Source organism: Aquarana catesbeiana, linkage group LG01 (genome assembly GCF_042186555.1).
Source record: "Aquarana catesbeiana isolate 2022-GZ linkage group LG01, ASM4218655v1, whole genome shotgun sequence".
Taxonomy (NCBI): Eukaryota; Metazoa; Chordata; class Amphibia; order Anura; family Ranidae; genus Aquarana; species Aquarana catesbeiana.
In genome coordinates, this window is record NC_133324.1 from 880,536,102 (window position 1) to 880,562,237 (window position 26,136).

The 26,136-nt window shown below is 45.2% G+C and overlaps 1 protein-coding gene across 6 annotated transcripts in view; it reads right to left on the reverse strand.

The window, feature by feature from the left end:
• Window positions 1–26,136, reverse strand: part of LOC141117645 (uncharacterized) — a 132,318-nt gene that overhangs the window by 46,674 nt on the left and 59,508 nt on the right. For all 6 annotated transcript variants that reach the window (XM_073610627.1, XM_073610634.1, XM_073610621.1 and 3 more), the window contains 3 exons: window positions 22,095–22,267; window positions 12,603–12,756; window positions 9,406–9,575 (listed from right to left, as the gene is read on the reverse strand). In XM_073610627.1, coding sequence (XP_073466728.1) covers window positions 9,406–9,575; window positions 12,603–12,756; window positions 22,095–22,267 — 497 coding nt within the window. The remainder of the gene's footprint in view (window positions 1–9,405; window positions 9,576–12,602; window positions 12,757–22,094; window positions 22,268–26,136) is intronic.

The following is a 26,136-nucleotide window of genomic DNA, read 5'->3' on the forward strand; positions in this document are numbered from 1 at the left end:
GGCACTTTGGATGGATCTGGTCTGTGGAGGCTATTCAAATCCAGCAAGGATCCCTCCAGTGGAGCTCTTCAGAGCACATCTTTACTCGTGACCAACACCTTAGACACTGGAGGTACTCCTGGTAGGAGGAGAGGTTATATAGGGAGTGAACTTCCTGTCTTGGGTGTGCCAGTGTCCATCACCTGAATGTGCCTATATACCCATATAGTTAATAACTATGGCTCTGTGTCCCGTGATTTACGACAGAGAAAAAACATATTTCCAGAATTCATACAACACAAACATATTACATACCAAACATATTAATACATGAGAGAAAAAAATAAATTAAAAAAAAAAAAACCCTCTCCCCCAACCCCAATTTTCTCTCCTCTCTCCCTATCCCCCCCCCCCCCCCATCCCCAATCCTCCTCCATCCATAAGCTCCCCTCACCATTCCTTCTTTCTTGAGTCATCATACCTTAATTATTCTATAACTGGTAAATGATCTATTTACCCCTATGCTTCCCTCTAGTATTAAAATAAATGGTGTCAATCCTGGTAACAACAGCCAGGGTCCCCACATTTCACCAAATGTATTTGTTAAACCCCTATTCTTATACACCTGCCATTCTTTTAACAATACATCATTTACCTGTATCTGCCATTCCTCATATGTTGGGATATCCATTTCATTGCTATTAATTTTCTTGCAATAAAGAGTATCCTATTAATGATTAATCTAGTTGCCGGAGTATATACTTCTTTTTCTAAGTATCCTAACAAGCATATTTGTGGATCTATCTGTATCTGGGTTTGGTACACCTGGTTAAATCGTTTCTATCACAGTCTTCCGATATCTAAATAATTTAGGGAAATTCCAAAGCATATGCATTAAGTCAGCAGATACTCTTGAACATCTTGGACATTCTGATGTTTCCCGTCTACCCCACTGATATGGTTTGGCTGGTGTCCTATAAGCTCTATATATTATGTATAATTGGATTAAACATTGCCGTGAAGATATTGATACAGTTTGTATGGATTCCAATATACCCTGCCATGTTTCATCTGTCATTTTTCCAAGGTCTTTTTCCCATCCTTTTCTAGCTAAGCAGCTATTTGTTTCTCTTGTCCGCTCAGATAGTCGACCATAAAGAGTGGAGATCAAACCCTTCTTAACCTGTTTTTTTGCTAGGGTATCCATAAGTGGCATATTTTGTATCTTAACTTTTTTATCTTTAAACTGACTCTGTAGCGCATGGCGCAATTGTAAATATGGAAAAAAAAAAGTATGAGAAGGCAGTATGTATATATGTTTTCTCTAAATCTTGAAATGTTTTTAATAAATTGTCGGTATAAAGATGTGCAATATATTTTATCCCCTTTTCTCTCCATACTCCAAATCCTTTTAATTTGTCTAGTTCCTTATAATTTTTATTAGCCCACAAGGGGGAGTATACTGATATGTAATTATATTGCATAATTTGTTTCATTTCCTGCTAGACCCTATGTACAAGTCCAATAGTTGGGCATTGCCCATCAACCAGGCTACCAGATTCCATTTGTGCTATCAAATGGTATTGTGAAGATCTACTCAGAATTATTGATTGAATAGGGTCTGTCCAATCTATTACTTCCCATCCTGCAACCTGTTGTAGTTGTGATGCTAAAAAATAAATTTTAGCATTTGGAACAGCAAGGCCACCCTTATCTTTGGGAAGTTGTAATGTATTAAAGTTTAATTCTAGCGTTTTGCCCCTTCCATAGCAAGATTCAAAACAGGGAGTCTATTTTCTTAAACTATTTAAGTGGTATCCAGATCGGTGAATTGTGTAAGACAGAGTAAGTGTGGGGCCCACACCATTTTCATTAAATGTGCTCGCCCTACAACCAACAACGCTTAATTTGGACCATACTTTACTGTTCTTAAACTTATCTAATATGGGAGCTAGGTTATAATTAATATATTCCTTTAAATTTGAAGAGACCCTTATCCCTAAATATTTAAAAGGATGTAACAACCTGTATTTTATGCTCTATTTGTGGTAAAGCCACTGTTAACTCATCAATGGGTAGTACTGATTTTTACCAATTTATAACAAACTCTGAGAATCTACCAAAATTTTCAATCAACTTTATCACATATGTTAGGGATTAATCTGTGTCTCCCAAAAATAATAACGCATCATCTGCGTATGACATTTTATCAACTCTTCATCCTCTCTCAAAGCCCCTAATAGCTGTTGTCTGTCTGATTGCTATTGCCAATGGTTCTATAGCCAAAGCGAATACCAACGGTGACAGCGGGCACCCCTGCCTGGTACTTCTAGTCAGAAAAAAATGCTTTGATATTCCTCCATTTATCTGTATACATGCTCATGGGGCTGTGTATAATAATTTGATCCACTTTACAAATCCTTTACCCAACCCAAATTTCTCCATCGCCTACCATAGATATGCCCACTCAATGCAATCAAATGCTTTGGCTGCGTCTAGTGATAATATGGCTCTCTTCCCTATATTATCTAATGGTATCTGTAGGTTTAAAAAGAGTCTTTTCAAGTTCGTTGTTGTGGACCTACTCGGTATTAAACCCGATTGGTCCACATGCACCAACTTATATATAACCCTATTTAGAATAAATGCCAAGACCCTTGCCAGGATCTTGGCATCAGAATTAACGGTATTTATCGTCGTATAACACGCACAGGCTTATAACACGCACAGGCGTATAACACGCACCCTAATTTTAAGAGGGAAGTTTCAGGGAAAAAAAATATTTTTTAAATAAACAACTTTGAATTAAAATAAGGGTCAGTGCCCATCAATGCAGCCTGTTTAGTGCCCATCTGCAGACTCATCTCCCATCAATGCAGCCTGAACAATGCCCATCTGCAGCCTCAATGCAGCCTGATCAATGCCCATCCATCTGCAGCACATCTCATCAATGCCGCCTGATCAATGCCCATCTGCAGCACATCTCATCAATGCCCCAACTGCAGCACATCTCATCAATGCAGCCTGATCAATGCCCATCTGCAGTACATTTTATGAATGCAGCCTGATCAATGCCCATCTGCAGCAAACCTCATGCCTGATCAATGCCCATCTGCAGCACATCTCATCAATGCAGCCTGATCAATGCCCATCTGCAGCCCATCTCATCAATGCAGCCTGATCAATGCCCCTTTTTAGCCTCAATGCTTATCTGCAGCCTCACCATCGATGCAGCCTGGACAGTGCAGTAAATCACAGAGCTGTCATCTCCCATTTCCTCCTGGCTCTCACACACACACACACAACACACACACACACAGTCCCGCCTCCGTCTTCGGCATTGGACTAGCTCCTGTGATAGACAGAACACTGGTCCAGTGGCGGAGGCAGGACTGTGTGTGTGACGTGGGAGCAAAGTGAGAGCTGAGTAAACAGGAGATGGCGGCTCGTGAATTCGGGTGGCGATAGTCTCCCTCCTTCCCCTCCGAGGTACGCTGTCGGCGTATAACACGCACCTGTGATTTTCCCCCTATTTTCAGGGGGAAAAAGTGCGTGTTATACACCGCTAAATACGTTAATATTGAAATTGGACGATAAGATTCTGGCAATAGATGGTCCTTATCTGGCTTGGGTATTACTATGATGCAAGCATCATTCATGGTTTTTGGTAACTTAGATGATGCATGTGCATGATTCAGTACTTTCAGCAGTTCTGGCAGCAAGATGTCTCCATAGCTTTTATAGATTTCTGATGGTAAGCCATCTAAACCAGGTGCTTTCCCATTAGGGGAATCTGAAACTGCCCTAATTATTAATTCATCTAATGTTAAAGGTGCATCCATATATTCTTTCCTCATTTGAAATAGATGGCATTATAAAAGGGTGCAAAAAATCTTTTAGTTCATTCGGATGATAAACGGCCTTACTCTGATATAGATCTCTATAAAAAGTAGTAAATGAGGATAATATATCCTCTTGGCTATGGGAGATATTACCATAAGATATGCGTATACGGGGGATGAAGTTAGAGTTAGCCTGGGATTTAGTAATAAATGCTAACATTTTCCTATTTTTCTCACCCTCCTCAAAATATTTACTCCTTACTAAAGATTGTTCCCTTTCAGCTTTTTCCATAGCTGTTCTTTTATATAGAAGTTGTACATCCTTCCATATAGCTTGGTTTGCAGGTGTAGGATTCGGAACATATTGAAATTCTTTTTGTTGTACTTCTACTGCCAGTAAAGTTTGCCATTCCCTACTTGTCTTTTTAAACCTACTTATAGCTTGTATCATTAACCCCCTGAGAAAGGCTTTCATAGTATCCCATACCACCTGAGAAGTTGTTGATTTTATATTTTCAAGAAAAAAGTTAATAATTGTCACATGGACTCCCCCTGGATCACCTGTAGCCATGAGGCATCCATGTGCCAATAACTTTTCTTATGTGGTTTAATTCTTCTTATGGTCATCAAAACTGGAGAATGATCCAAGATCCCCCTTGCCAAATACCGTATAGCAGAAACCAGGGGAAAAGCTAATTCTGTGCCCAGAGCCAAGTTAATCCTGGATAATGTACCATGAGTAGAGGAGCAACAAGTATAATCATATACTCCAGGATTGAAAAGGCGCCACATATCACACAGTCCCATCTCCCGCAGATGGATTGCAAAGGGGGTCTCCAATTTTAGGCCCGCCAGGGTATCGATCCATACTCGCATCACATACATTATTAAAATCCCCCATTATCATTGTTGGGATACCAGGATGTTCAGCCAGAAATATGCTATTCCTCCACAATATTTCTGAGTTATAAGATGGTGGTATATATACTGATCCTATTATACATTTAGTACTAAATAAAGAGCATACCAATAGGACATATCTACCCTGGGGATCTATCAAAGTCTGTCTGCAGGAAAATTGTATCTTAGTTGAATATGAAGAGAACACTGAGTGGTATTGAGTAGAAAACGTTGCGTTTTGTAATAGGGAGACAGTGTCTTTTGTGAGATGAGTTTCCTCCAGACAGACTATTGATGAATTATATTGTTCCAGAATGGAGAAAAATAGCCCTTTTTTTAACCGTATCCTTTGTTACAGTACGGATCCCTGTTCTAGTGATTGTCGCCCAGGATTCTCAAATAGGCAGGTTGAGAGGCTCCAGGAGGATTATTTAATTTGGAGGAAGGAAAAAAAAAAACCCCCACAGACCCTCCGACACCCATCCTCACACCCTCATTCTAAAACATTTTCCCCCCCAAGGAAAAAAACAGGAGTTAGAAAAGAAAAAAAAATCCTGGGCCTGAATGTGAACATCCACCTAGCTGCATCACCCCCCCCCCCTACTTTTAGCTTATAATGTTTAGGGCAGGAAAGAGAAAAAAAAAATAAAAGGAAAAAAAAAAAGCAAGTGACTTTTTCTCAGCTGGGTCTATCTCTGCAATCAGAAGACATTTTTGTCCAGCCATACTGTGGCCTTTTTAGAGTTATCAAGAAAAATTGTCTCGTCTTTAACAATAATCCTCATTTTAGCGGGATATAACATTCCATACATTATTTGGAGTTTACGAAGACCATTTCTGAATATTCTGCCCTCACTTTTTGTATTTCAATAGAGTAATCTGGGTAAAAGGAAATTTTTGACCCAACTTCTATAATGCCCTTTGTTCGTGCCAAGGCCATTATTTTATCTCTGTCACCAAAATGCATCATTTTGACAATAAATGGGCGTGGAAACTTTCCTGGAGGGGGGGGGTCTTGATGGCATCCTATGAGCACGCTCGACAGAGAAGAAAGGGGAAAAACAGCCAATGTTCAATAAATTCTTCCATCTGTTCCGGGAGGTCCGATATCCTGACATTATTGCTGCGTAACCTGTTTTCTAAAGTGTCTATGTAATTAGCATGGTGTTTGGACTGTAAACCCACTGCTTTTAGATCCTGTTGCATAAAGGCAAAGTATCTTCAACATTGATAATTCTATCCTCCACAGCAGTTGTGCGTTCTCAAACTTTTTCCATATCATGGCATATAATGGTAACTTCCTCCCGTAAATACTGAAATTGGCTTGATAATGTGATTAATGTAACATTGCATATCTGTACTGCTTCAAATATATCTTTAAATATATATTCCCTGTGCATTTTGTATGCTCTCTTTGATAACGGATTTACTTCCAGATCTCTTTTCCTCCTCCTTGTTTCCCATTTCTTCCTCTGTATAAGCTTCCTTTCTCTATACCTCTATTGGTATGTATTCCGGGGTCTGCTCCTGATGATCTTGCTTTTCCATTATCTGTACCGGTGAATGCTGTGTGTGTTGTATTGCTGAAGCTTCAGTAGTAATGTTTCCTAGAGGATTTTTCAGCTTCTCCCCTGAATTTTTATCTTTTGGCAATATTTTTTGGGAGGAAGACTCATAACTGTCCTTGATATTCTGGAACGTCATTATTCCCTCCCCTCTATTCCTTCTGTGCATATCGCTATTATGCCTAGCCTAACGGCTCGAAAATTTCAGATACTGCAAATAATTCAAAAATATAGATATTATAGGTATTTCAGATATTTCAAATTACTATGATATTTTCAGAACTTTCATATATTTCAGATATATCTGATATTTCAAATATTTCAGGAATTTTAGATATCTCCCTTCTTTCAAATATTTTCACACTTTTCAGGTATTTCCTGTACTTCAAATATCAAACATTTCATATATTCCTGATACCTTCAGATACTTCCAGCATTTCAATTACTTCAAGCACTGTGACTAACTTAAATGCTCCAAAACTCTTTTTTTTTTTGCTTGCAAAAAAAATACAGTCGCAATGTTCCTGTATATAAATCAGCACAGTCCCATCAGCACATTCCCACAGCACAGTTCCACAGAGTTCTTTTCAAACAGGTCAAGAAAAGGATCTCCAATCATTCACCGCACCTCCTCTTTCTACACTCTCTCTCGGCTCCAAATCATGCGTTTTACCAGCGTTGCTGCGCTCTAATGGCTCTCTGCTCCTCCTGTAGTGTAGTCCAGCAGACAACTGACTAATGCTTCAGTATCCAGGGATATAAAATGTCCAGTGACACTCCGGGGGCTCAGTACAGTCCAATAGAGCAGTAAAACAGAGGGGTAACAGATGATCAGGTGAACAAATAAGCAGGTATGTCCGAGCCACTTCTGTCAGTCAGAGTTTTACCGACCCAATCCAACCAGATCTGTCCAGCCTTGTATGGGAGTGGAGGACCCGGTACACAAATCGCCAAGCGCAAAAATCATAGAGCTCAGGGCACGGGGTACAGAGCATGGGGTTCGGGTGTGGGAGACCCGCTGAATATTCATGCTGGGATTTACGACTTACTATGGCTAACCTTGGTCTCCCTCCGACTCGGCTCAGCACAGCACATCACATCATCTCACTGCTCTTTCTCCCCTCTCTCCACTCTATCTTTCTCCCTCTATCCCCACAGCAATCACGCTCCACGTCCCGGCTTCCAGCCACCTGCACTGATATGGTATACCTGCCCTCAGCTGATATCAGGCTAGCAATCGGCAGGTCAGGTCAGGAGCTAATCCAGCACACGTCCGCTCACATTAAAGCCCAGGCCAAACACCCTGGATGCAAATTCCAACCATTAATCTACCACTAGAGCTCGTAGAATGGTACATGTTATGCAAAACATATTTTTATACAATTAGTTTGATAGCATGTTTTCCAATTTAAACAAAACCCCCATAATTAATCGATTTGTTGAGTTTAAACTATAAGGAGGCAAAAAAATTATGTTTTCTTTGCTTACTTTTACTAATCAGTGTGCTGCCACTATGTTCCTATGACCTGTTTGGTGTTAGGATGTGGTGTTTGCCACTTCCACCCTCACCATGACAGCTAGCTCAGCCTCAGCCTTTGCAGAGCACACAAGAACAGGGGATGGAAGTCATTTTACCTTAAAGAAAGCCAGAAAAACATAATTGTACATGCCAAGTTGGATTAAAACCCATCCCAGCTTTTGGCATCTCTCAAACTTAAACCCAGCCCCCCCCAATAATTTTTTATTCCCTTTATAGACACATTAAATCCACCTGTCTTCTAGCAGATTATTTGACATCATGGTTCTTTCCCCTTCTTGTATACAGTGTCAGAAGTTGGCAGTTCTTATTCCTGCCCAAAACAGCGGCAGTAACAGCAGGTCAGTACCATTTTGTACAGCAATAATATGAGCCTAGGCTAGCCTAGTGAATAATGGAACAGAAAGAAGGCACTATTAAGTGTAGTAAAAACAAAACTTTAAATTGCCCAAAACAGTTAAAAACACTTACAAGAGGGAATGTGTAAAAAGGTTATTAAAATAATATGGGACGCCCAGTGAGAGGTTCTCCCCAGGTTATGCAATCGGCGTGTCTCCTAGCCGGCCAGAGGTGTGCAGGTGCGTGTCAGACACCCTGGAAGATCTGCCACGCTGCCAGAACCAGCGTGGAACGCAGTACCCGGATGTGATGTCACATCCGGGTACTGCGGTCTACGCTGTAGAGATAAGAAGCAGGGTAAGTATTACAGCCTTTTCCTCTACCCCTAGAAGTAATGAGCATGTTTGACTGTGTTGCATTCTCCTTGTCTGTTTGTCCACCTGCAAGGCGATTGTGGCCAGTCTCTGGGTGGAGACCAAACCTGATTTAGGCCAGCCAATCCTACAGTCTAATGCTTGCGATATTGTGTTTAACAAGTGATCCAAGCTCCACGTTTGTCTGCTCTGTCTGCTAGTTTGGATTCCCTTGTTGACGACCTCAGATAAGATATTGAATTGCTTAGAACTCAGCCTACCTTTTTTTGACTATGGATTTGACCCTGACTATTCTGAACCTTGCCTGCCTTGTACTGTGCCTGGATTGTCATTGAACCACCCTGCCTGTCTGCCAACTGCAAGTACCTGTTTGCTGTATTTAGTTTGCGCCTGCCCTGGAGTGGTAGCCAAGCACTATAGGTGAAGGACACAGAAGCTAGCTATAGTGCCAAACCACTTGTAGTAGGGGTAAGCGTGACATTAATTTTATTGAAGTGTATGTAATCCTCCTTTTCCCACAATCTGCTTTTGAAAACTGCCAGCAACTTTCATTGACACCCTGCTACCCAGGAAGGCACAAAAACACACCGACTGCAACCTTAAAACACTCAAGTGGCGAAAGTGCTAGACTAAAGGTGAGCTGTAGAATATATCATTAATCCTTAAGAAAGATATACCTCAGTTGTGCTTTAAGGGACCTTGTGATCCATTTTGTGGTTAATACTTCATTTATTTAATGCTATTACTTCAGTGTAGTCATTGGAAGACATTTTTCTATAAAACGTCTGGCATTGCCTTGCCTTACAATATCAAATACTATAAAAACTTTAGGGTTAAACTCACAATAGACTTGCTTGCATGCTTCTTACCAGTAATTCTATCCTTGATAGCAGTCCAATATCATGCAGGCCATATAGGAATGGAAACCGTTCATTTATAGCTTGGCAGATGCCAGTTTTGGTAACCTGAAAAAGGTTCTGCATATATTCAGAACAGTTTTTCCACCCAGTGAACAGCTCCACTTGTTCTTCACCGGGTTCTGCATGGTGAAAACAAAGAAGAGTAAATGAGCAAGTACAAAATCTGGGGAGAAATCCCTTCTCTCCAGGTCGGGTCTCCCTCTTGCTGTTTGCCTGAGCTATGATTATAGAATAACTGCTACAAGATGTAAAGTAATAAGGGTCGCAGAGTAGGTCTGGACCAACCAACAGTGACTTTCTGCTTATAGTATAAGCATCTCATGTAACAATAAATAGGCCTCTCAGGCTCCAGACACTGCATTATGGCATAAAAGTGGGAGCATGTATATTCTCTACACTGACCAATGATTGGAGCCTCCAGGTGATATTGGAGGCTAAAATGTCCTGAAACGTGATATTTTCTGTTAGTAGTGCGGCCCTGCTGGTAGTATTTTTTCCACTTTTCCCTGGTGGTTTACCAGCAAGTTTTTACATCACTCTGACAGACTGACAAAAATACAAAAAATACAGGAAAACCTTGCAATTGTGAGACGAAACAAACTGCATGCAGACGGCCCTCTGTTGTGGTGCTGATGATCATTTGTAACATCTTTCTATACCAGGGATATGCAATTAGCGGACCTCCAGCTGTTGCAGAACTACAAGTCCCATGAGGCATAGCAAGACTCTGACAGCTACAAGCATGACACCTAGAGGCAGAGACATGATGGGACTTGTAGTTTTGCAACAGCTGGAGGTCCACTAATTGCATATCCCTGCTCTATACTGTCTGGATTATGTGGATTCTAGTCAACCAAGGCAAGAGGAGACAGAGAGTGTGGTTTAATTGCTTCCCACCCAGCCTATATATGACAGCTGGGTGGGAGCTCCCTGGTTTCAGGAGGACAACATATGACTTCCTTCTAGTCACGCGCCTCCTGTGCGCGCTGGCACCCGCACTGCAGCTCCATTTGTCACCCACTGTGCTCAGTGTACTGGGACATGACAGTTGTACACAATGAATGGCTTTCATTAATTTATTATATACTCAGGGCAGCCATCAGAAATTTTGGGGCCCCTTACACAGCTTTAGGCCTGCCCCCCCCCGCTAGTTTTAGCGGCGCTTTACCGTCGTTTTAGCTGCACTTTTTGGCCGCTAGTGGGGCGCTTTTAACCCGGGCTTTCACAGTGGGGCTGCAGAGAAGGCAGTTTACAGATGCTATTTTTAGCACAAAAAACGCCTTTAAAACTCCTCAGTGTGAAAGTAGCCTAACAGGACAGATTCTATAATTAGACCCACATGAAAAGTTACCTGGGGGGGAGATACATAAATTGTGAGATCAAAGTAATTCAGACACTACCTTTCACACTGAGGCGCTTTGCAGGCGACACTAAAAATAGCGCCTGTAAAGCGCCCTGAAAGTGCTGCTGCTGTCTCTCCAATGTGAAAGCACCGAGGACTTTCACACTGGAGAGGTGCGCTAGCAAGACGGAAAAAAAGTCCTGCCAGCAGCATCTTTGCAGCGCATTAGGAGTGGTGAATACATCTTTCCTAGAGCGCCCCTGCCCATTGAAATTAATGGGCAGTGCAGCCGAACCACCAACAAACCACTGCTGCAGTGGCGCTTTGCGGGTTATTTTAACCCTTTCTCGGCCACTAGTGGGGGTTAAAAGCACCCCGCTAGCGGCCGAATAGCGCCGCAAAATTGACTGTAAAGCACCGGCCCAGTGTGAAAGGGGCCTAACATTAACATTCCACTTGTGTGTACAGACACAGCTACTCACCAGCATCTGTAGAGGGGAGGAGCCAGGACATTGATGAAGAAAGGAGCCGTGTCATTGCATGTTGATGACTGGAGGGGCGTGTCAGGGAGAGCTCTTCCTGCCAATCACCTCTGATCCCTCCTCAGCACTCTGCTCCCCATCTCCTCCATCTGCTGCAGGGATGAGCTCCGTGGAATGTAAGCAGCAAAATCTGTCTTCTCCTCCTGCCGCTCGATCTCCTCAATGTCTGCAGACTGCAGCTCTACCACTTGTGATGTGAATGAAATCAGGCACTGGGGGGGGGGGGGGGGGGGGGGGAGAGCGGCAGGAGGAGAACATCAGATGAGATCAGCAGGAGCCCCCCCATCTTTCAGTCCTCTTCCTGTGAGACCCTCCATACTTTCGGTCACTCCGCCACACTCCCTGGTTGCCGGGGTAATGCCAAGCTCACTCCTCTCAGGTGCCACAGATTAGAAGACTCCGGATGCACTTCTGCTGCGATTGGTGGAGGGGGAGGTGGGCGGAAACTTTTCCACCCACCTCCCCCTCCACCAATCCCAGCAGAAGTGCATCTCAAGGCGTCTAACTGGCGGCGCTGTGAGGAGTGAGCTTGGCATTACCGCGGCAACAAGGGAGTGTGGCGGAGTGACCGAAAGTGGCTGTCAGGCAGTGGAAATACCTTGGGGGCCCGAGTCGCTCGGGACATCCGGGCCCCTTACATGTGTGTGGGCTGTACACCCCTGATGGCGGCCCTGTGTATACTAAATGTGATGATCTCTAACTGGTCACAGACAGGGCCAAACACAGCGCACTGTACCATGTGATAGCTGTGGTCAATCACAGCTATCCCAATAGTACATAATGGCTATGAATGGATGCCATTCGTAAAACTGATTGCTTCTAACAAGTGATCATCACTGTTAGAAGCAATCATAGTGTCAAAAAAAAAAATCCTGATCACCTGCCCAGAGTAGTACAGTAATACTATGGTAACACTGCACTGCTTTGGTCACAGTATGTAAAATGCAGAAGACACTATGAAACTGGAAACATGTTACATGAGGCTAGTAGAGATCAATGCGATTACCTTAATCAATGTTCCTACTACAGACTGCTGAGGTCCAAGGGCCATGTACCAAAGGGCCGCACGTGGCGCTCAGGCCACAGGTTGGGCACCGGGGCTCTATACTGTTTGCAGGGAGGGGGAGATGTGTGTATTGTGTGTGTGTGTGTGTGTAGTCCCTTCCATCCTCCAACAAGCAAATTGTTTGTCATAGGTCCAACCGTGCCCATTCTGGAACTGACACACCCTTGCTAGTTTAAAAAAAAATGGCAAAAAGAACCTTGTAATATTTCCTGGAGACCCGGGTATAACTTCAGGTAACATTCCTGGAATATATATTCAAAGACAATGCTTAACTTCATATCCTTCTTCTCAATCAGAGAGAGGCACTCATATATGACCCGTGACACTGGCCTCCGATCAGCCTGCAGTTTCTGTAAAACATGCCAAATCAGATTTGCAGGGTTAATGTGAATTATCATTACACCGACAGGGCAATTAGCAATTTTAAACCAATCTATTTTCACATTTTACTCTACAATAATGTAAGAAAACTGGTTGCTAGACGTTATACATCATCTAACATTTGCCCTGCGTTGTTTCTTGGCTGAAGACATTAAATAGCATATAGATGTGCAGGCACGATCTGATCCCCAAACAACTGTTTTTCCATTGCCTGTTCCACTAATAAGGACACACATATAGTCAAGTGTGCATTTTCAGTTTTTTTTGGAAAAGAGCTGGTAGTCATCCATGGCAACCCTCATCCAAACTAAGCATATGTTCCCCTAAAAAGGTTTACCCGTGAATAGTGATTTCAGGCCAATTTGGTAACAATCATCTCTTGCTTCTATATACAGTATCTCACAAAAATGAGTACACCCCTCACATTTTTGTAAATTTATAATGTAAAATATTTTATTATATCTTTTCATGTGAAAACACTTAAGAAATGACACTTTGCTACAATATAAAGTAGTGGGTGTACAGCTTGTATAACAGTGTAAATTTGCTGTCCCCTCAAAATAACTCAACACACAGCCACTAATGTCTAAACCGCTGGCAACAAAAGTGAGTACACCCCTAAGTGAAAATGTACAAATTGGGCCCAAAGTTTCAATATTTTGTGTGGCCACCATTATTTTCCAGCACTGCCTTAACCCTCTTGGGCATGGAGTTCACCAGAGCTTCACAGGTTGCCACTGGAGTCCTCTTCCACTCCTCCATGACGACATCACGGAGTTGGTGGATGACAGAGACCTTGCGCTCCTCCACCTTCCATTTGAGGATGCCTCACAGATGCTCAATAGAGTTTAGGTCTATAGACATGCTTGGCCAGTCCATCACCTTCACCCTCAGCTTCTTAAGCAAGGCAGTGGTTGTCTTGGAGGTGTGTTTGGGGTCGTTATGTTGGAATACTGCCCTGTGGCCCAGTCTCAGAAGGGAGGGGATCATGCTCTGCTTCAGTATGTCACAGTACATGTTGGCATTCATGATTCCCTCAACGAACTGTAGCTCCCCAGTGCTGGCAGCACTCATGCAGCCCCAGACCATGACACTCTCACCACCATGCTTGAGTGTAGGCAAGACACACTTGTCTTTGTAATCCTCACCTGATTACTGCCACACACGATTGACACCATCTGAACCAGATACGTTTACCTTGGTCTCATCAAACCACTGGACATGGTTCCAGTAATCCATGTCCTTAGTCTGCTTGTCTTCAGCAAACGGTTTGCGAGCTTTCTTGTGCATCATCTTTAGAAGAGGCTTCCTTCTGGGACGACAGCAATGCAGACCAATATGATGCAGTGTGGGGCGTGTGGTCTGAGCACTGACAGGCTGACCCCCCACCCCTTCAACTTCTGCAGCAATGCTGGCAGCACTCAAGTATTGTATTGTGAGTACCTATGTATTGTGAGGATTGTGAGTACCTGTGTATTGTGAGTACCTGAGTAGAGTGCTGTGAGTGCCCAGGTGCTGCGAATACCCGATTGCTGTGAGTACCTGTGTACCTCTGTATTGTATTGTTGAGCATTAGTGTCAGGAAGCTAGTTGTTAGTTAATTTGGACAGGGTATAATCCTCAATCCCTATTAAATTAGCAGGTACGATGCCCAGCGGGTGTGGAGATGCGACTCGGTGTACATCTTGCGGCATGTATGCATTCCTTGATCACCCGATCAAGGGCAAATTCTGCTGTGCAAAATGTAAGCACATTATTTCCCTGGAAGCCCAGGTTCTGAATCTAGGGAAGCAACTGTCAACTGAAAGAATCTCCATCCCAAAGGAGAGCTGCAAATGTACCTGGCAGGGGCCAGCACAGAGGCAGGTGGAGACAAAGTTGTCAAGGCACCAGAGAAGAGTAGATGGGTGACAGTCAGGAAGTATATAGGGGAAAGAGTCAGGGAGGCAGATCCTGAGCTGGAACATCCCAATAAGTACGCCCGTTGTGAGACATTGATGAAACTAGTCAGAGACCAGCATTGCTGGAGCAGAGTGACTCCCCTAGCTGCCATGGGAAGAACTCCTCCAGTGAGAGTGGGGGGGTGGAGGAAGATTTTGGTGGTAGGGGACTCAATTCTCAAAAGGACAGAGAGGGCAATCTGTCACTAGGACATGAAACGCCAAACTGTATGTTGTCTACCGGGCGCTCGGGTTCGGCACATCACGGATCTGGTGGACAGATTACTGGGGGGGGCTGGGGAAGACCTGGCTGTCATGGTGCATGTTGGCACCAACGACATAGTCAGAGGAAGATGGAGTGTCCTAAAAAACGATTTTAGGGATTAAGGAGCTCAATTGAGAAATAGGACCTCCAAGGTAGTATTTTCAGAAATACTACCGGTACCTCGAGCCACACCAGAAAGGCAGAGGGAGATTAGGGAAGTAAACCAGTGGCTGAGGAGCTGGTGTAGAAAGGAGGGGTTTAGGTTTCTGGAGAACTGGGTCGGTTACCAGCTCTAATGAAGGGACAGACTGCACCTAAATGAGGAGGGTGCAGATCTGCTGTAAAAGAAGATGGACGAAAAGTTAGTGGGGCTTTTTGGGGGTTCAGCAGTGGGGCCAGGTGAGCAGGAGGGTTCGACAGTTGGGCCAGGTGAGCAGGGGGGGTTCGGCAGTTGGGCCAGGTGAGCAGGGGGGGTTCGGCAGTTGGGCCAGGTGAGCAGGGGGGGTTCGGCAGTTGGGCCAGGTGAGCAGGGGGGGTTCGGCAGTTGGGCCAGGTGAGCAGGGGGGGTTCGGCAGTTGGGCCAGGTGAGCAGGGGGGGTTCGGCAGTTGGGCCAGGTGAGCAGGGGGGGTTCGGCAGTTGGGCCAGGTGAGCAGGGGGGGTTCGGCAGTTGGGCCAGGTGAGCAGGGGGGGTTCGGCAGTTGGGCCAGGTGAGCAGGGGGGGTTCGGCAGTTGGGCCAGGTGAGCAGGGGGGGTTCGGCAGTTGGGCCAGGTGAGCAGGGGGGGTTCGGCAGTTGGGCCAGGTGAGCAGGGGGGGTTCGGCAGTTGGGCCAGGTGAGCAGGGGGGGTTCGGCAGTTGGGCCAGGTGAGCAGGGGGGGTTCGGCAGTTGGGCCAGGTGAGCAGGGGGGGTTCGGCAGTTGGGCCAGGTGAGCAGGGGGGGTTCGGCAGTTGGGCCAGGTGAGCAGGGGGGTTCGGCAGTTGGGCCAGGTGAGCAGGGGGGTTCGGCAGTTGGGCCAGGTGAGCAGGGGGGGTTCGGCAGTTGGGCCAGGTGAGCAGGGGGGTTCGGCAGTTGGGCCAGGTGAGCAGGGGGGTTCGGCAGTTGGGCCAGGTGAGCAGGGGGGTTCGGCAGTTGGGCCAGGTGAGCAGGGGGGTTCGGCAGTTGGGCCAGGTGAGCAGGGGGGTTCGGCAGTTGGGCCAGGTGAGCACGGGGGTTTAGTGTTGGGACAGATGAGAAGGGGGTCCAGGGGTGGGATGGAAAAGCAGGGGGGTAGAGCATTGAGGCAGATGTGAAAGGAGGTGTATTGGTGGGACAGATAAGCAGGGGGTTACAGTGGTGGGACAGGAGTGCAGGTGGGGCAGAAGAACAGGGGGTACAGAGGTGAGACAGATGTGCAGGAGGTACATTGGTGGGGAAGATGAGAAAGTGGGTTACAGTGGTGGGGCAAATGAGCAGATGGGTTCAGTGTTAGGACAGATGAGAAGGTGATTCAGTAGTGAGACAGAAGAGCATGGGGATACAGTGGTGGAGCAGATGTGCAGGGAGGTACAGTGATGGGGCAGATGAGAAAAGGGGGTACATTGATGGGGCAGATGAGCAGGGGGGGTTACAGTGGTGGGACAGAAGAGCAAGGGGGTACAGTGATGGGGTAGATGTGCAGGAGGTACAGTAGTGGGAGGAATGAGAAGGGGGTTACAGCAGTGGGGCAGAGGAGCAGGGGGGTACAGAGGTGGGGCAGAGGAGCAGGGGGGTACAGAGGTGGGGCAGATGTGCAGGGGGGTACAGAGGTGGGGCAGATGTGCAGGGGGGTACAGAGGTGGGGCAGATGTGCATGGGGGTTACAGTGGTGGGGAAGATGAGAAAGGGGGTACATTGGATGGGGCAGATGAGAAAGGGGGTACATTGGACGGGGCAGATGAGAAAGGGGGTACATTGGACGGGGCAGATGAGAAAGGGGGTACATTGGACGGGGCAGATGAGAAAGGGGGTACATTGGACGGGGCAGATGAGCAGGCGGTTACAGTGGCGGGGCAGATGAGCAGGGGGTTACAGCGGCGGGGCAGATGAGCAGGGAGTTACAGCGGTGGGGCAGATGAGCAGGGAGTTACAGCGGCGGGGCAGATGAGCAGGGAGTTACAGCGGCGGGGCAGATGAGCAGGGGGTTACAGCGGCGGGGCAGATGAGCAGGGGGTTACAGCGGCGGGGCAGATGAGCAGGGGGTTACAGCGGTGGGGCAGATGAGCAGGGGGTTACAGCGGTGGGGCAGATGAGCAGGGGGGTTACAACGGTGGGGCAAATGAGCAGGGGGGTACAGTGGTGAAAAAGATTTGCATGGGGTACAGTGAACTGAGATGTGAAGGTGCATGAATTAGGTCTGATCTGAGGTGTGAGAGTGCAGGATGTTAATTTCTCACTACTAAAGTAGTTTACAGCATTTACTTTATAAAAAATGCTTTTCGTGATTGAGAGTGTGAAGGTGACATTTTTTTGTTATAAAATGGGCACGCTCAATTTCTTTGAAAACATTTTTCGGCACACTGTGCTCAAAAGGTTTCCTACCCCTGCATTAGAGTGTCACTCTGGGAAGAAAAGGTGTATTTGGTTCTGTAAATAATGTCACACGAGTTAGTTGTCAGGTCTTCTTGCTCGGTAATCACTGGGAAATGCAAGATACCCAATTGCTCATTTTCTACAGTGCCAGGGGTCAGCAACCTTTTTCCACTTAAGGGCCGGATTCAATGTATGTAAAATGCATAGAGGGCTGCATTAACCTGCTAATAAATGAAGACAATAATAATCCTAACACAGTAATAACAGTACAGCTTTACCTCACTTTAAAAAGGTGCTTCACTAATACGAAGCCAGTTCACCCGGAGGGCTGGGGATTCGAATTTTACTGCCCCCTCCTCCATCCTGGCACCCAAGGGTGGCTGAAAACAGCCAGCATGGTCTGGAGATGGGGTTTCTGTCCCTAGGAAAAATGGGGTCCCCGTAGCCAGAGAAAATGTGACATGGGGTCCCATGGAGTTCCTGTCCCCAAGTGAGATGGGGTCCCTGTCCCCAGGGGTGATGAGGTCCCTAATAGGGCCCCCCCATTGCAGTGTCCTCTGTACCCCCATAACAATGTCCTCTGCCCCCCTTCACATCGCTCCCATAGTGTCCTCTGCTCCCCTCCCCCCATAGCAGTGTCCTCTGCTCCCCTCCCCCCATAACAGTGTCCTTTGTCCCCTGTACCCCCATAGTGTCCTCTGCCCCCCTGCACCCCACACAAAACACACACTGTGTAGGTAGAACTCTCCTACCTTAAACAGGTGTACAGCAGAGCAGAGATCGGCCAGTATCACAGGGCTGGACGGGGGCAAGAACTACTAAAGTTAACTTTTCACATTAACAGGCTGGCGATTGGTTGCTAGACAACCAATCACCTGCTGTTTAATGTGAAAAGTTAACTCCAGCAGTTCCCTCCCTCATCCAGTCCTGTGATACTGGCCGCTGTCCAATGAATAAGAAAGCGGCCAAAATGCAGTATGCATGTGAACTGATCACGGGCACTGACGGGCCAGACATTTAGCGGTGGCGGACTGGGTGCGGCCCGCAGGTTGCTGACCCCTGTTCTACAGTAAAGACTGATGTGGAATAATGTGTACTTTAACCACTTGCCAACCAGCTGCCGTCATTATACCGCGGCAGGTCGGCACGATCCTGCGAGCCATCGTGGCTATACGTCGGCTCTTTTAAGCGGGATAGCAGGCGTGCGCATGGGCCCGCTGCACTGTGGGGGTGCCGATGCTCATGGCCGAAGGTCGCGATGACCTCCGGCCACGAGAGGAAGAACAGGGACATGTGTGTGTAAGCACACAAATCCCTGTTCTGAGAGGAGATGCAGATCGTGAGTTCCTAATAGCTAGGAACCACGATCTGTCATCTTCTATAGTCAGTCACCTCCCCCTACAGTTAGAACACACAGTCAGGGAACACAGTTAACCCCATGATCGCCCCCTAGTGTTAACCGCTTCCCTGCCAGTGAAATTTATACAGTAATTAGTGCATTTTTATAGCACTGATCGCTGTAAAATTGTCAATCGCCCCAAAAATGTGTCAAAAGTGTCTAATGTGTCCGCTATAATGTCGCCGTCACGATATAAAAATTGCAGATCGCCACCATTACTATAAAAAAAAAAAAAAAAAAAAATAATAAAAATGCCATAAATCTATCCCCCATTTAGCAGACGCTATAACTTTTGCGCAAACCAATCAATATACGCTTATTGTGATTTTTATTACCAAAAATATGTAGAAGAATACATATTGGCCTAAACTGAAAAAAAAAAAAAAATGGGGATATTTATTATAGCAAAAAGTACAAAATATTGTGTTTTCTTTCAAAATTGTCGCTCTTTTTTTGTTTATAGCGCAAAAAATAAAAACCGAAGAGATGATCAAATACCATCAAAAGAAAGCTCTATTTGTGGGAAAAAAAAGGACGTCAATTTTGTTTGGGTACATCGTCACACGACCGCTCAATTGTCAGTTAAAGCGACGCAGTGCCATATCGCGAAAAATGCCCTGGTCATTGAGCAGCCAAATCTTCCGGGGCTGAAGTATTTAAAGTGGTTCTAAAGGTAGATGGTTTTATGCATTCAGGTAAAAAAACCTTCTGTGCGCAGCTCTCCTAATACTTACCTGAGTCTGATATCGATCCAGCGCTGTGCAGGAGAGCAGCGTCGCTGTTCTCTCCTCACTGGCTCAGAGGCGGGAGCCATTGGCTGCCATCAATCACAACCAGTGAGAAGGGAGAGAGGGTGCTGCAATGCTGCTCTCGTGAACAGCGCTGGATTGACATCCGGCTTAGGGAAAATGGACATACAGCACAGTTTGGGATTAAGCCCGCATGAGTACCCCCATTGCAAGTGGCTTGCTATGGAGGCACTCGGCAGGGGGAGGAGCCAGAAGCACCAAAGGGGGGCCAGAGAACAGGAGGATCGGGGCTTTTCTGTGCAAAACCACTGCACAGAGCATAAGAAGAAAAAAGTGGCTGGATGGCCGCACTGTAATGCGATCTTTTATTGGTATTACAATGGTGGTGAACTACAAAGATCACTGACGCGTTTCACACCCAAAAGTGGTGCTTAATCATAGCTATGGAGCTATGATTAAGCACCACTTTTGGGTATGAAACACATCAGAGGATCTTTGTCGTTCACCACCACAGCTGTATGGTCTATGTTTTTATCTACCGATAAAAGAGATTGCATTGCAATGCGGCCATCCAGTCACTTTTTTCTTCTTACGTTCCGGTTTGCAGCAGGGCCTGCACCCATTTACGTGTAGTGGTAGCGGAGCAGCAGGGCAGGTGATGTTGTCCTTGAGCGGTGCTATATACATTTATGTGTCTGCACTGCACAGAGCAGGTAAGTATATATTTAACCTTACAATCACTTTAACCAGGTAAGGTAAGACTGGAAATTCTGCTGAACTGGCCAAAGTTTGGTCCATGTGTACCACGGTCTGTTCAACACCGGCTCAATCAGCTTCCAGGTCTTTTTGTCAAAACTTCATTGAACAAGCTGAAGTTAGCAGCTGATTGGTTACTATGCACAGCTGCACCAGATTTTGCACTTTCCAGGTTTAGTAAATCAACCCCGTTGTATTCTGACCGGGGGGGGGGAGAGCCCCTGCTGTCAGAATACAACAGAACAGTGGGACAGATCCCTACATCAACATCGTTTGTGTTGATGGCAGGAATCTGACAGTTATTTTTTTTAATTCAACCCGCTGATTGAACGGAAAAAAAAAAAAATCGGTATACCCCGCTTTAGTTATCTGATTATATGTTTAAATAATCTGTATAAATGGCTCAGTAAATACTGATTGGAAAAGCACTGATGAACCAGAGAAATGCCAACATATATAAGAGCGGGTAGTGCTAGTGTGTGCTCAGAAAATCCTGAAAGCAGTATTAAACCCAAAAACAAAAAACTTGAATATATTGCAACTTACCAATCCTTAACTGTGGTGTTTGCATTAGTTTACTTTTCATTAGGATTTTTGTTTTAATTTTCACCTTGTGGGTCTGTCAGTAATATAGTTAGGGTGTCTCAGCTCTGGATGGAGGAGCAACGGAGACACCTTTGGACAGCAACATTGTTAATCTGTGGAGAAGGGAGTGTTAGATGCGCTAGAAGATTCAGACGGACTTGACTAACAAATTAAAGCTGAACGCCAGCTAACACTTTCGAGCAATTACGTCAATATTTTTTTTTTCATTTTTGGGTAACATTTTTACATAAATAAAGAGCTGACCATTGTAGGCACCCCTGTCAGTGGTAAATGGTTTCTCCCAATCCTTTAACTGCTACTTTGTCTGCACAGCTTGGTAAAGGAAGTTGAACAATAACAGACTTACTAGCTGGATCACCAGGTTAAAAATAAAAGGAAAAAAAAAAAAGAAAACGCAGACATCACATCGAAGAATTGGTAAGCTGCAATATAATAAATGCTTGTTTTGTGGTTTAATACTGCTTAAAGAGGAGTTCCACCCAGGGGGTCGGGTAAAAAAAAATAAAAAATTAAAAGTCAGCAGCTACAAATACTGCAGCTGCTGACTTTTAATTGGACACTTACCTGTCCCTGGGTCCAGCGATGCGGGGGATCGAAGCCCCGCTCGTCTCCCCCTCCGTTCAGCGGCGCCGGCATTGCAACTGTGGGCGCCGGGCTGTGGCTTCACAGCCTGGCACCCACTGCGCATGCGCGAGCAGCGCCGCGCGCCGTGATTGGCCGCTCAGTCACCTGGGACCTGTAATGGGTCCCAGATGATTGACAGCGGTGAAGGAGCAGAGCGGAGCCCTTCCTGTGCCGAGGGGGAAGTGATGTCACCAGCCCAGGCACTGGAAGGGGCAGACTACGAGGGACCCCCTAGCAACAGGCATTTAGAGGTAAGTGTAAAAAAAAAAAAATATCCAAATTTTTTTTGTTTTGTTTTTTAGGATTTTTAATGTATTTTTGTTTTTTGAGGTGGAACCCCACTTTAAGGATTCTGCTTTCCATAGTGTCAGTAAGCAAAATATTGCTTAGTAAACTAACAGAAATAAATACAAATACTTACCAGGGATTCTATTTCAGAGAGAATAGTCAGATCCTGCAATCCATGTACAAATGGGAAAAGATCTGTTACTGCCAAACATATCTTTACTTTATCCTGAGTAAATATTATCAGGTCTTTATCTATGTCATCAGCAGTGACCAGGGCACTTTTCCTGTATTTTCCTTCTTTGTATTCTGCAAAAAGAACAGAAAGCCATTAACAAAAGGATAAAAAAAAAAAAAAAAAAAAAAAACAGAAAACATACTGTAGATACAAACTTTGTATGGTTAAAACAGATACTAAACAAATATTGCAACTGTATATGTAAAAGCAGCTAAAAAAGTTAGGAGCCAGTTTTTTAAATCAGCTGCCCAGCGCCCAGAACTGCATGTCCGGGGCATCAGGCAATAAGAATTGCTCATGCCTGGTGCCAAGCAAACGAAAAAAAAAAAAAAAAAGGTGGCACCGATAGGCTGCACTGATGGGCACTGAGGCTGCGCTGATAAGCACTTATAGGCTGCGCCGATTAGGTGGCACTGATAAGGCTGCGCTAATAAGCACCGATAGGCAGCACCTTTGGACACTGATGAGGTGGCACTGATAAGCACTGATAGGCTGCACTGATGAGATGGCACTCCCCGTCCACTCAGCAGCGGGCGACCGATCAAACCTGTCCAGACGAAGCTACGCTAATCAGTTAGCGAAACGCGTTGACGTCACAGCAGTCACATGACGCTGGCTGACGATATGCCCTATTCAAACTGTACCGCGGGGTAGGAGACGCCAGCTCCACATCCACCCGAGGAGGTCCGTGCGCACAAGTGCACACGGCACGAGTGACACCACAAATTGTGAAAACCCAGCGGCCCAGCTTTAAAGGACATTTTTGTCCCACTGCACAAGAGGCATTACGGAGGCACCAACACGGTAGGACCCCAGCCTGTGTAAGGACCGAATGGGAGAGAACAGTATGGACTCTGAACGGTGTGGTAACATATGGAAGCACGTTCTCCTATTTCCCCTGAATCATAGGTCTGTGATTGCTGGAAAAGACTGTATGATGCCAAAGTTGCCTGATTACTTAATCTGAAAGCGATTAGAACTATGCACAACAGCATTGGATAAGTTTGACCAAGCAGCACTTTGAAATCGCTACGAGCTTGCAGCTGGTTATATGCAGAGTCATTATTGTCACATTCCTGGATATGGAACAGTGCCCCATTAACCCCTTGTTGGTCATCTGTTAACTAGCTGAGATATTTTTGATTGTCAAAATCACTCTGTTTATTCCCCCCCCCTTTTTTGGAAACGGTAATACTTCAATGATTAACTTCATATCACCTGGAACTATTATGCCCAAGGAAAATGTGAAGGCTATTTATCCAAGACTGCCCTGATCCATAAGCCAAGGAGATACTACTCAACTAAATTCAGCAATAAATTGCCAACTGGCAAGTGTCATTTCTTTTGCCATTTCCACCCTGACCAATAGAGTTTCTTTATGATTTAGGGGTATTATCAATATTGTTCCCTCGGGGGCCATTCACCATGAAACTAACATATATCTTGTGGAAATTAGGTATTTAGTGCCTTGTTTTTTCCTTTATGTGCCGCATGTGCATTGATGCGATTTTGTCGCATGTCAGTTTCATCGTGAATGGTTGGCTGGCATCCGGACTATTTGTGTTTTGGTGTGTTGTGTTTTTTTGTATTGTTCTTAGATGTGTGTCCTTCCTGTTTTTGAATGTTTTTGCATCATCATTCTTCCCAAGCAATCCTAATTTTTCAGGAGAACCCTGGAGAAGAATGTTGTATGAAACTGTACCTACATTGAAATTCACATTTTAAATTTATGTAGTCTGTGCCTATCATGGGACCAATAAATTTTGTAATTTTATAGAACTTAGACCCTGATTCTTTGTTGCAGAAGTAGCCGCTTGTGGATTCTGGTAGCAATACCAGGGAATCCTTTCCCCACTTTTTTGAAAGACCGATCAAAACCTGCAACCTCAACCCCTGTCAACCTGGGAAGATGTCGTCAGAGGTGGGCGGGCAGTGAGAGCAAGCCATGCTCTTCACAGCACCGTCCACCAGAGGGTGCTGGTTCGCACATAGGAGCGTGTATCATGCTCCAGCAGGCCGTAAAGCTGTAGCCTCAATTATCGGCCAGCCCGACGCTAGTCCGCACACCCGCGGGTAGGCCATATGTGAGGATCCTGACCACTGCTGCGGTGCAACCCAGGCGCCAGGACACAATTTCCAGTCGCCATTGGTGCCTGGGTTTTGTTGAGCCAGTTCATATATCAGTTCACAAGATGGGTTGACATTTATGTATCTTTACTGTCCGGCCTATTCTTTAATTTTGACATTTATTAAAAGCTAATGGAGACTTAAGCTGCCCATAGACGAAACAAAATTTTGCCAGTTCAGGAACTGGACGAATTTCGATCCGTCTATGGGCAGGCTGATTGTACTTAAGTTGATGGACTTCAGTACAACCAGTCTGTCCGTTTTTTACCCTCAATCAGCTATAGCCGCCAGCAGTGATCATTGTGTTTTGCTGGGTGGGGAAGGCTCCCTGCCAGCAGAATACATTAGCACTGCAGGAGGCATTCCTCCATTAACACTGTGTTGATGCGGAAATCAACTTGAAAAGTGCAATCAGTCTCTGTGCAAGGCTCGGTCTGCAGAGGAGATGGAATCAGTTGCCGCTGGTGTATGGCTATACCCTGGGGCAGGATGCTGGAAAGGCCTGCTCTCATTCGTGCTGCAATCGCCGCTTGGATCTCAATGAAGACTTCAAGTCCGATGAAGAGGAGGGTTTTCTCCTTGAAGCGTGTATCCCACCCCATCTATTTCAACCTGTTACTGATGGGAGGAGATCCAAGTGGTGATTGCAGCGGCAGCACAGACAAGAGCGGGCCTTTCCAACATCCGGCCCCAGGCTATTGTCATACACCAGCGACAGCCGATTCCCTCTCCTCTGCAGACCGAGCCTTGCACAGAGAGCGATTGCACTTTTCTAACCTGCTACCTCCCCTCCCTCTGTGAGTGCAATACTTATTTATGTTGTGATTTTATTTCCAATAAAGATAGGACTATGCGATGAGGCTTTTGGCACCTCTCTCTCTCTCTCTCTCTCGTTTTTCCAATCTAGTTAGAATTAATAATGAAGATCTGCCTGCAGAGTACAGACAGGGTTAACTATGGCAAACACAGCTGCCCACCCCCCTCATAAACAAAGTGGAGTAGAATATTTCCATGGTGGAAGGTCCAGAGAACATCTACAAAAGTTAAGCTGCAACATAATATTTCAGTGAATGGGGACATGTAACAAATATAAAAGTATGTATAAATCTAAATTTGACCAGGCCATTTTTTGCGATACGGCACTGCATCGCTTTAACTGACAATTGCGCGGTGTTGTACCCAAACAAAATTGATGTCCTTTTTTACCCACAAATTGAGCTTTCTTTTGGTGGTATTTGATCACCTCTGCGGTTTTTATACTTTGCGCTTTAAACAAAAAATCAGCGTCAATTTTGAAAAAAAAAAAAAACAATAAAAAAAAACATTTTTTGTAGTTTTTGCTATAATAAATATCCCATTTTTTTTAAACTAATTTTTTCCTCAGTTTAGGCCGATATGTATTCTTCTACATACTTTTTGAAAAAATAAATAAATAAATCGCAATAAGCGTATATTGATTGGTTTGCGCAAAAATAGGATTTTTCCTACAGCTTACCTGTAAAATTCTTTTCATGGAGTACGCAGCTATAGTAATTACTATCTGGTTTATATGCCACCTATTAGGTGAATGGACACTGGCACACCCAAAAGACAGGAAGTCCCCCCTCTATATAACATCTCCTTTACAGGAAGTACCTCTGTTTTCTAGCAAACAATTCCCAAAAGAGGGGAGGGGCCTCTGTGTCCGATGATGTACTCCAAGAAAAGAAAATAGGCCATACTGAGTGAGCCTGCACCCTCTAGTGGCTGGAGGAGAAACAGCAGCCTACATGAGTAAGAGTACATAGCATGATTAAATAGCACACTTCCCCCA